Source organism: Pinus tabuliformis, chromosome 8 (assembly GCF_031772625.1).
Source record: "Pinus tabuliformis cultivar Carrire ecotype Pingquan chromosome 8, CPIR1, whole genome shotgun sequence".
In the NCBI taxonomy this organism is placed as follows: Eukaryota; Viridiplantae; Streptophyta; class Pinopsida; order Pinales; family Pinaceae; genus Pinus; species Pinus tabuliformis.
The window spans coordinates 532,030,941-532,041,227 of NC_142294.1; the positions used below are offsets into that span (position 1 = coordinate 532,030,941).

The 10,287-nt window shown below is 39.4% G+C and overlaps 2 protein-coding genes across 2 annotated transcripts; both read right to left on the bottom strand.

Annotated features, from left to right (window-relative positions):
- Positions 1–1,349: 1,349 nt before the first annotated feature.
- LOC149236499 (uncharacterized) lies at positions 1,350–2,611 on the bottom strand. Its single transcript, XM_089461577.1, has one exon. It carries the CDS (start codon positions 2,100–2,102, stop codon positions 1,551–1,553), a length of 552 nt encoding a protein of 183 aa, XP_089317703.1. The 5' UTR covers positions 2,103–2,611; the 3' UTR covers positions 1,350–1,550.
- LOC149236500 (disease resistance protein RUN1-like) lies at positions 2,416–4,740 on the bottom strand. Its single transcript, XM_089368929.1, has 4 exons — positions 4,201–4,740; positions 3,606–4,082; positions 3,169–3,462; positions 2,416–2,556 (listed from the first exon to the last, which is right to left on the bottom strand). The coding sequence occupies exons 1-4, from the start codon at positions 4,738–4,740 to the stop codon at positions 2,416–2,418; spliced, it is 1,452 nt and encodes a 483-aa protein (XP_089225055.1).
- Between the last annotated feature and the right edge of the window lie 5,547 nt (positions 4,741–10,287).

Genomic DNA, 10,287 nt, shown 5'->3' on the forward strand with positions numbered 1-10,287 from the left:
CCTGATGATATCATCCCGGTCTTTTGGAGGTAATGTTTATAGAATCCATGATCTGGAAATATAAAATGTTTGTTCTACAAATAGATCCTAAGGTTGGGACTCATCGCCTTTTACTTTTTGATTTATTGCATCATATTCCATTATTGTTCAATCGTAGATCAGCTCTCTAAAGCTGCCTCTTAGATTCAATTCCCACTTCTAATGGTTGCTCTTGATCTTGACTTACATACCATACCAATGTCACTGTGAGCTGATTTAAATTGCTCAATCCATATTACAGAGAGATGCTAAGCCTCACCCGATGGATCCAGAAGAGGTTATTGAAATATTGACAGTGGATGTACCATCCTCGAAATCGAAAGAGATTATGTATGGTGGTTACATGATGCTTCCTTCAGTCGTCACTTGTAGTATGGTTTTGAAGTACCTTCAGGATAGTCTCATAATATTTTTTTTTACATAAAAATATTATTGGCAAAACTATGGGTTGTCAAAATCCAGAGTCCAAAAACAACTCATGGTAACCATTATTTGACTTCAATAGTAACCATTTCACTTCAATTTGATTTAATTATTAATGTTTTTATTTTTATTTTTTATTTTTTTTAATGTCGAATCAAAATATTATATAATATCCACAGGGTTTCGAGTAGACAATGATTGGGTGCTCCATTAAGGCACCTTTCACATGAAGTTACTAGTTCAATTCCCCACCGAGTTGAAAGTGATGTATTGGACATGTTCCTCCCAAGCTTAAAAAAAAAATTATACAAGAAGTTAGGAGAATATATTACATCTCTTCCCTACTAAATTAAAAAGCACCTCTAAATACAATAATTTTTTCAAAAATATGTAAAACACCCCAATATAATATATTATCATTTGCTAAAACTAGTTTCAAGTGTAAAATATGCATCAAAATACCCACATTCTTGCAAAGCTGTGTAAAATCAAATCATATGCAACGCATCAAAATGCCCCCATTGTTGCGAAGCTATGTAAAATCAAATCATGTTACCAAGTTTTAAGGGAAATATTCTCTCCCTCATAAGGTATCCTCAATCATTGGTTCTCTTGCCAAGCCTAGCATCCAACAGTGCAGTAACTGACAGGCCCGTTTTCCTGCTTGCGCCAACATGTCTTAAAACACCACATGAAATGAAATGAAGTGCAGACCTTATGATTAATTAAATACCTTCGGAGGTTAATGACTCTAGCTCTGTATGCAGCGTGCAGTGGGCACTATTGCCACCTGACCACGATTGTAACGATAAAAAGTGCTGTAATATCCGAACACTAGTTTATTTGTTATAAGTTTGGGATATTTTTGGGTATATTTTACTGTTTAATTTATTCAGAATTGAATTCTGCAGAAAATCATAAGTTCCAGTTATGAATCTATATATCAACACAGTCCAAATGTCCCTTAAAATTTTCAAAATGCTGAATTCATATATATATATAATCAAACAGATCAAAATTCAACTCACTGTCACCAAATTTCGGCCAAAACCTCTGGAACGGTATAATGTTAGACAACGCCTGCTTTCTCAGCTTTCTTCGCTGGAACCTTCTTCACTGGAGCTTTCATCACTGGAGACTTCTCGCCAGCTTTCTTCAATAAAGCCTTCTCCCAATCGCTGGTGCAGCTGCTCGATTACTCCCGCACCCCATTGCAGTTGGGGGCATTGAAATACAATAACATTCTCCAACGAACTCAACTGCTCAACCTTGGGTAGCATCTGTAAATTGGAACAACAGGCCAAGTCAAGAATTCGGAGTTTCTTTAAGTTCCCAATCGAGTCTGGGAGCCACAGCAGAGAGTCGCACTTAGACAGAACAAGACTTCGGAGGTCAACCAGCTTCCCAACTGAGTCTGGGAGCGTCTGCAGAGAGGAGCAATTAGACAGGATAAGACTTTGAAGGCCCGCCAGGTTTCCAACCGAGTCTGGGAGCGTATGCAGAGTGAAGCACCGTCTTAAGTCGAGCTGTTTGAGGCCCGTCAGGTTCCCAACCGAGTCCGGGAGCGTCTGCAGAGCCGAGCACGCGGCCAAGAGAAGACTTTGGAGGCCCGTCAGAGTCCCAAACGAGTCCGGGAGCATTTGCAGAGCGGAGCACGCGGTCAAGTCAAGACGTTGGAGGCCCGCCAGTGCCCCAACCGAGTCCGGGAGCGTCTGCAGAGTGGAGCACTCGACCAAGTCAAGACGTTGGAGGCCCGCCAGGTTCCCAACGGAGTCCGGGAGCGTTTGCAGAGCAAAACACCAGCCCAGGTCAAGATGTTGAAGGCCCACCAGGTTCCCAACCGAGTCCGGAAGCGTCTGCAGAGAGAAGCACCAGCGCAAGCTTAGATGTTGGAGGCTCGCTAGGTTCCCAACCGAGTCTGGAAGCGTCTGCAAAGCATAGCAGCGGTTCAAATCAAGGCTTTGGAGGTCCGTGAGGTTCCCAATTAGTGACTCTGGGAGTCTTTGCAAAGTGTTGCACTTTCGCAAGATCAGACTTTGGAGACCCTTCAAGGTCCCAACGACGCCTATCAAGGATTGCAAAGTTTGAAAGGCACTGTTCAACAGTACAAGTTTTTCGAAATTCTGCAGTTTCCCAATGGACTTTGGAACATTTGAAAGGGAAGCGTCAATACACAATTCGCTCAACTGTAGAGTTAACTGTAATGTTTAAATACATTATTAAACCATAAATTGTTGAAGTCACTATTGCGGTCACACCAAAATCGGCAGGTGCCGCAAAATCTGTAGGGTGTTAGTAAACAGACATAGTGAGTGTTAAGCACATCCCACGAAACACATGCCCGAACGAAACACACGGTGAGCAGCATTGACCTTCTAAACCGCCATTAACTGGGAGCCAACAATCCCCCAATGCCAGCCCAGTGTATTTCGAACTCTAGACATCTGGCATATCAATTGTTGGAGTCACGATTGCGTTACACCAAAACCCATAGATATTAGTACAAAAACACATCGTTAGTGTTAAGTACATGCCACCAAACACACTAGAAACGTAACCTTCTACATTACCATTAAAAAAGAGCCAACATAAATGTCAGAGGCACTAGAGGCAGTGTAGTATAGGGATACAATTCTTAAATGCAATCAATTTTTACGATTGGAAGAAAAAACATAAAAGAGATCCGGAAAAATTCAAGAAGAATACCCGACTTTCGTATTGCCAGAGTGCTTTCGAAAAGTTTCCCTTTACATGTGAAACTCTTAAATTCTTTATTGAAATGGAGGAAGGTATGAAGGAGCTGGGACAGTTCCGCCTGTAGAGATATATTAGTTGTGGTAACTGCTGGCAAACACTGAATAGTCGTTCAACAAAATAACCTTCAGCCTTAAGCACCTGCAACCTGCTCATATTACTCAATAAACGAGTGCGAGCAGACTCCGCAAGGTTTTGGAAAGATTGTTCAAGCTCATTTCGGTCAACCATGCTAATTCCACGCACCTGAATTGTTCACTCGAAGCTGTTAGAAACAAGATTCATTCTTGCAAAGTTTTAAGAATTGAAAACTAACCAGACACAATTTTGATAACAGGACAGAATTTGGAAATCTGTCAAAATCTTATGAAAAAGGTTGGGGCACTGGCCAGAAAGCTAAATTGGCCAGAAAGCTTATGAAAAAGGTTGTCAGTTAGGTTCCAAAATCTAAGCTCACAATCAGGAGGTTCGTTCTCCCCCAGATGTCTGCCCAGGTCTCTAAGGTGTTCATGCATCCTCAAACGGTTTTCACTGTCCACTTCCACCAAGCATCTGTTTTCCAGCGTCCAAAGACCCAACGTTCCTTCCCACCGGGATCCATTCCATATTCTAATGACTCTATCTCTGTCTTCTCCTACGAAGAAACAAGCAATGTCTAAAAATATCTTCTTCTCCTCTTCATCAAGACCGTCGTAGCTAATTTTTAGCCTGCCTTGTATATCATCAGGAAGTATGTTGGAGATTTTACGAAATTGTGCTTCCCAAAGTTTTAAATCATTTTTGCCACGAAGAAGCGACCCAATCACTTTAATGGATAATGGTAATCCATGGCAGAAATCCAAAAACTTTTCAACCTTTGTCAAATCCTACAGGGGGGTGACGTTGGCCGAACGCATGTGAGCAAAAGAGCTCTCGCGAGTGCCTTCGATTGAGGCCTTTCAGAATGTATATGGATGACTCTGGGATGCCTGAGCTTGTGAGAACATCCTTATTGCGGGATGTCACTAAAATTAGGCTACGGGTTTTAAGGACATCCCTGGCTGGATAAAGTAATGCCTGCAACTGCTGAATATGATCCACATCATCTAAAATAATGAGAGAATCAGAAGATGGGAGATAGCTTCGGAGCTTTCCTTTACCTTGAGTAGTGCTGCGTATCTCCATGTCCTTTTGAGTCAAGTCCTTTAGTAGGTATTTCTGCAAGGTAGTTAAACGATTGTCTCTGATATCCTCTAAAAAGCAATATCGTTTGTAATTTGACCTTTGACGGTTATAGAATTCTGTTGCTAGGGTGGTTTTGCCAACCCCACCAAGACCCACAATTCCTATAACTCTAGTCTCCCCGCTTTCCCACTGCAGTGATAATCTGCTTTCAAATTCTCTTAGTTTTTCTTGCAAGCCTTTTGGATATTCTGACACAAACCGCGGTATTTTAACATTTTTCAACACTCCTTCCACCACGTCTTGAAGGAGCTGCTCTACCACAGAAAGGTTGACCCCTGTTTTCACACCAAAACCAAACATGAACAGCGGTTGAGCAACGCATAATCAATTTCAATTGGAAGGGCAGAACTAAAGATCTCAAACAAATAATACAAGAACTAAGTAAAGTGTGGGAGACTTGAACGGCAAGAAGAATTTCCGAACAATTGAGTGATGTATAATTTAAATTTTCTTTGACCTTTATGATTAACCCTATTTAGAAACAAATAGGGCACACTCATTTGTTGCTGGTATTAAGTGATCCTTTTCCAAATTGCCCTCAAAAATGCAAACGAAAACTGATTGCTAGCATTTTCCATACGAGTTATTGAAACATTCATTCATGTGCACAAATTAGTAAGCAACATACATATTAAATTCAAAGATAATAAAAAAATAAATACACATTCCATGGCATGCTACATATAGTTCAATGCCTGATACATATACAAAGTAGTGAAATGTATTCAATGCTCTGAAGTATCTATGGCTCTGATCCCCGCATAAGCAACTAAAGTCTAGAAGTACTGATTATCCATTTCCTGTAGAGACGCAACCAAAGTCTAAAAGTACTGATTATTCCTTTCCTGTTGATAAACAAGCTGCAGTGCAGTGAGATCTGTGCTGTTTGTGGCACGGGGAATGATGAAATCTGTGACGTTTGTGGTGTGGGAAATGGTCAGTGGTGCTTGAATTTTCCCTTGCATTTGAGCTTGTGTGTTTGTGCTCAGACCTGTGGCGGTCATGGTGGTGGTGTTTGTGTTTGTCGCAATGTGGAAGGTTGGGGAAAGGGAGAGCGTGAATGGTGAGGGTGGATACTCTATTTGATCTTTATGATTAGCCCTATTTACATGGTCGAGCTGCATCCATCGGAAGTAATCACATTTTATTCCCCGGTTTGGCATGCCTTAGAAGACTGGGAACTAATTGAAGCCAGAAATTATGCATTTTTGGCTTTTCAGGTCCGTAGAATCAAACTTAACAGTATTCATTATAACTGTGACAATTTTAGGAATTTCATTTGCTTTTGCTCTGTGCTCAAGAGTATTTGTTTATTATTTTTCCAAAAGAAGATATTTTATTGATCTTATTACAGAAGGGCTTATTGCTGCCACGCATACAAAAATAACCTTCACTGCCTTCATTCTTTTTCAAAATAAAAATAAACAAATAATAAGTGGCCATAAGTCAGCCTCCTTCACTGTGCAGAAATGCCCATGTACAGCATCATCTATCTATCAATTCAACCAATTAAATACTAAGATTTACGTGGAGGTGTTGAATATGTAATTTCAACGCAGTAGTACCTCACCCAAACCACTCAGCAAAACCGCCTTTCATCTCTGACCCCTTTTGCATGAAGGCAGTTTCCGTATTTTTGAGCCCGATATAATATAGTGCTACCGTGTGGCTCTCAGCATATGTAAGCATATGTCATTTCTCGGGTGCTATCGTTTAGTCAAGTAAGGCCTCCCGATATCTCTGTCCGCCGTTCGATTGTCTCCAGCATTCTCGTCCGTTGATTGTGTAAAGCTGCATACAAACCAACATTAAAGTTTTTTGCGTGGAGTAAAATTCAAGTTTCGTTGACTGCTGGTAAAATAAGTTAATGAATTAAATATGCCCGTAGGAGTATTGGTAAGTGTTTTAAATTTTAATGTTTTTATATATCGGAGGTATGGGCACATATGCACGTTACATAACTTTTGGTATGGCATATGTACAATATGTAAGTTTCTTTTTAATGCGTTGACCATATGTATTGTAAAAACCCACGGTAGTATAGAATGTTTGAGCATTAAGTTTTCTAATAACGAGAAAAATATATATGCTCGGGAGTTGTTCATTGTATTAGCAAGGAAACACACAGCAGTGTGTAGAAAAACAAGAACAGGGGCGTGGGTAATTTTTCTCTGATGTAATGAAACGAAACTGAAGTATATGCACAGCAGTGCGGGGAGTATGAGATTTTGGGAGTTGCATATGTAATGTTTTTTTTACAGCAGTAAATCCATGTAAATTTATTTTACAGCAGTGAATGAAGATTTTACACAGCAGTGTAAAAATCATTTTGTAAAAGAGGCAGAGAATTTTTTTTTGGTGAATCCCTCTCAGCAAATAGGATGAAGTTTGTATCAGACATTTTGTTTTAATGAAAAGAAATCTTTTGTGGTGGTGTAATACTCTGTTCTCGGTAAATTTTTTAAAAAGCTTCCCTGTGCAAAAGGATCCTGTGGAGTAAAGGAAACAGAGCATTGCCTCTGTGTGTTTGAATTGTTTTATTTTTGTGTTTTTGGGATTTTACCAGAAAAATCCCCAACAGTGGTATCAGAGCAGGCTTAGACCCTTTGAAAGTGTTCAAAAAGCTGAAGGGAGGAGTCTTTTGTTGCAGCAGTAAATCTTCTCCAGCAGAGTGAAGGCTCAGTCAAGAAAATACTCAGGTATTTCACAAAAGTTTTTTTTATGTGTTGCTGAAGAAGCAGTCAATTTTTTTAAAATACACAGTCAAGAAATTGAAGCATAACTAAGGATGCAAGGAATGGCTAGCACAAGCACTGGTATGGGTATGTTTAATACCCAACTCCCACAATTTAATGGGAAGAACTATGACTACTGGTCAATAACTATGAGAGCCCTGTTTGCCTCTCAAGATTTATGGGAAATAGTTGAAGATGGTTTTGAAGAACCAGCAGATGAAACTGAGTTTAATAGATTAACTCCAGCAGAGAGCGATCTGCTGAAGAGCAATAGGAAGAAGGATTCAAAATCCCGTAAGGATAAATGAAAGTGCAACACAAGGACAACAAGGGACACCATTAAGGATAAATGAAAGTGCTTCTCCAAGCACACGACAAGGAGGAAATTCAAGTGCATCTTCAAGCACTTGCACACCAAATGAAAGAGGTAAGAATTTTAGATGTCTAAGTGACATTTATGATGAAGGAATGAATTCCTTATTTGCCTTGTATTGTCATGTTGATGATCCTATTCATTTTGAGGATGCAATTAAAGATAGGAAATGGATAGAAGCTATGAATGAGGAGATGAATGTCATAGAGAGAAACAAAACATGGGATTTGGTTGAGCTACCAAAAAGTAAAGAAGTCATTGGAGTCAAATGCGTTTACAAGACCAAGAGCAATTCTGAAGGCAAGATAGAAAGGCACAAGGCAAGGCTGGTTGTCAAAGGGTACAAGCAACAATATGGGAGAGATTATGAGGAGACTTTCGCACCGGTTGCAAGAATGGAAACCGTGAGAGCAGTGTTGTCCATAGCAGCTCAAAACAAATGGAAACTCTACCAAATGGACGTGAAGTCAGCATTCCTAAATGGAGTGTTAAAGGAAGAGGTTTACATTGAACAACCTCTAGGCTATGAGAAGAAAGGTGAAGAGCACAAAGTGTGAAAATTGATGAAAGCTCTTTATGGGCTGAAGCAAGCGCCAAGAGCATGGTACGACAGGATAGATTCTTATCTATTGGATAATGAATTCGATAAGTGTGAAGGAGAACCCACCATCTACATCAAAGAAAAAGATGGTAAAATTTTAATTGTTGTCTTATATGTTGATGATGTTATTTTCACAGGTAATGATGATCAGCTCATTGAGAATTTTAAATCAGTCATGAAGGAGGAATTTGAAATGACTGACATGGGTTTCTTGAGATACTTCTTAGGCATAGAAGTAGATCAAAATGACAAAGGAATTTTTATCTCACAAGCTAGATATGTAAATCAAGTATTGGGCAGATTTAACATGCAAGAATGCAAGGCAGCAATCACTCCCACAGTAATGGGATTAAAACTCAGCAGAGAGGACAGCAACAAGGATTTTGATCCTAGTTTGTACAAGAGTATTGTTGGCAGCCTTATGTATTTAACAACAACTAGGCCTGACGTTATGTTTGTTGTTAGTTTAATTTCCAGATTCATGGACAGGCCAAAGGAGGCACATTGGCAGGCAGCAAAAAGAATTTTAAGGTATGTCAAAGGTACGAAAAGGTTTGGAATTTTATGTAATGTCTCAGAACATTCAGATTTGGTTGGATACACTGATAGTGATTGGGCTGGAAGTGTAGATGATCGGAAAAGAACTTCCGGTTATGTTTTTCATATGGGTTCAGGAGCCATTTCATGGGCTTCTAAGAAGTAGTCCATTGTAGCATTGTTTACAACAGAGGCTGAATATGTGGCAGCTACAGCAGCAACATGTCAAGCAGTTTGGATGAGAAGACTGTTGAGGAGCTTAGGCCAAGAGCTGACAAAAGCGACAGTGATTTTTTGTGACAATAGCTCTGCTATTGCATTGTCAAAGAATTCAGTGTTTCATAAGAGAACGAAACACATTGATACAAGGTTTCACTACATCAGAGAATTGGTGAACAATGGAGAAATTGTCCTAGAACATTGCAGGACTCAAGAACAGGTTGCAGACATCTTGACAAAGCCACTAGATCAGAAAAGCTTTGAATTTTTGAGGAAGTGTCTGGGTATCACTGAATGCCCAGCAGTTGAAATTAAAGGGGAGTGTTGAATATGTAATTTCAACGCAGTCGTACCTCACCCAAACCACTCAGCAAAACCACCTTTCATCTCGGACCGCTTTTGCGTGAAGGCAGTTTCCGTATTTTTGAGCCTGATATAATATAGTGCTGCTGCGTGGCTCTCAACATACGTAAGCAGATGTCATTTCTCGGGTGCTATCGTTCAGTCAAGTAAGGCCTCCCGATATCTCTGTCCGCCGTTCTATTGTCTCCAACATTCTCGTCCGTTGATTGTGTAAAGCTGCATACAAACCAAAATTAAAGTTTTTTGCGTGGAGTAAAATTCAAGTTTCGTTGACCGCTGGTAAAATAATTTAATGAATCAAATATGCCCGTAGGAGTATTGGTAAGTGTTTTAAATTTTAATGTTTTTATATATCGGAGGTATGGGCACATATGCACGTTACATAAATTTTGGTATGGCATATGTACACTATGTAAGTTTCTTTTTAATGCGTTGACCATATGTATTGTAAAAACCCATGGTAGTATAAAATGTTTGAGCATTAAGTTTTTTAATAATGAGAAAAATATATATGCTCGGGAGTTGTTCATTGTATTAGCAAGGAAACACACAGCAGTGTGTAGAAAAACAAGAACAAGGGCGTGGGTAATTTTTCTCTGATGTAATGAAACAAAACTGAAGTATATGCACAGCAGTGCGGGGAGTATGAGATTTTGGGAGTTGCATATGTAATGTTTTTTTTACAGCAGTAAATCCATTTAAATTTATTTTACAGCAGTGAATGAAGATTTTACACAGCAGTGTAAAATCATTTTGTAAAAGAGGCAGAGAATTTTTTTTTGGTGAATCCCTCTCAGCAAAGAGGATGAAGTTTGTATCAGACATTTTGTTTTAATGAAAAGAAATCTTTTGTGGTGGTTTAATACTCTGTTCTCAGTAAATTTTTTAAAAAGCTTCCCTGTGCAAAAGGATCCTGTGGAGTAAAGGAAACAGAGCATTGCCTCTGTGTGTTTGAATTGTTTTATTTTTGTGTTTTTGGGATTTTACCAGAAAAATCCCCAACAGGAGGTGTGGTGTTC

Coding starts and splice junctions, on each gene's coding strand:
- LOC149236499 (XM_089461577.1), bottom strand. CDS start 2,102: ATGCTCCCGGACTCGTTTGGGACTCTGACGGGCCTCCAAAGTCTTCTC.
- LOC149236500 (XM_089368929.1), bottom strand. CDS start 4,740: ATGTTTGGTTTTGGTGTGAAAACAGGGGTCAACCTTTCTGTGGTAGAG. Junction 4,083..4,200: donor TGACATCCCGCAATAAGGAT/GTTCTCACAAGC, acceptor ACCCCCCTGTAG/GATTTGACAAAGGTTGAAAA. Junction 2,557..3,168: donor TCTGGCAATACGAAAGTCGG/GTATTCTTCTTG, acceptor ACTGTTGAACAG/TGCCTTTCAAACTTTGCAAT.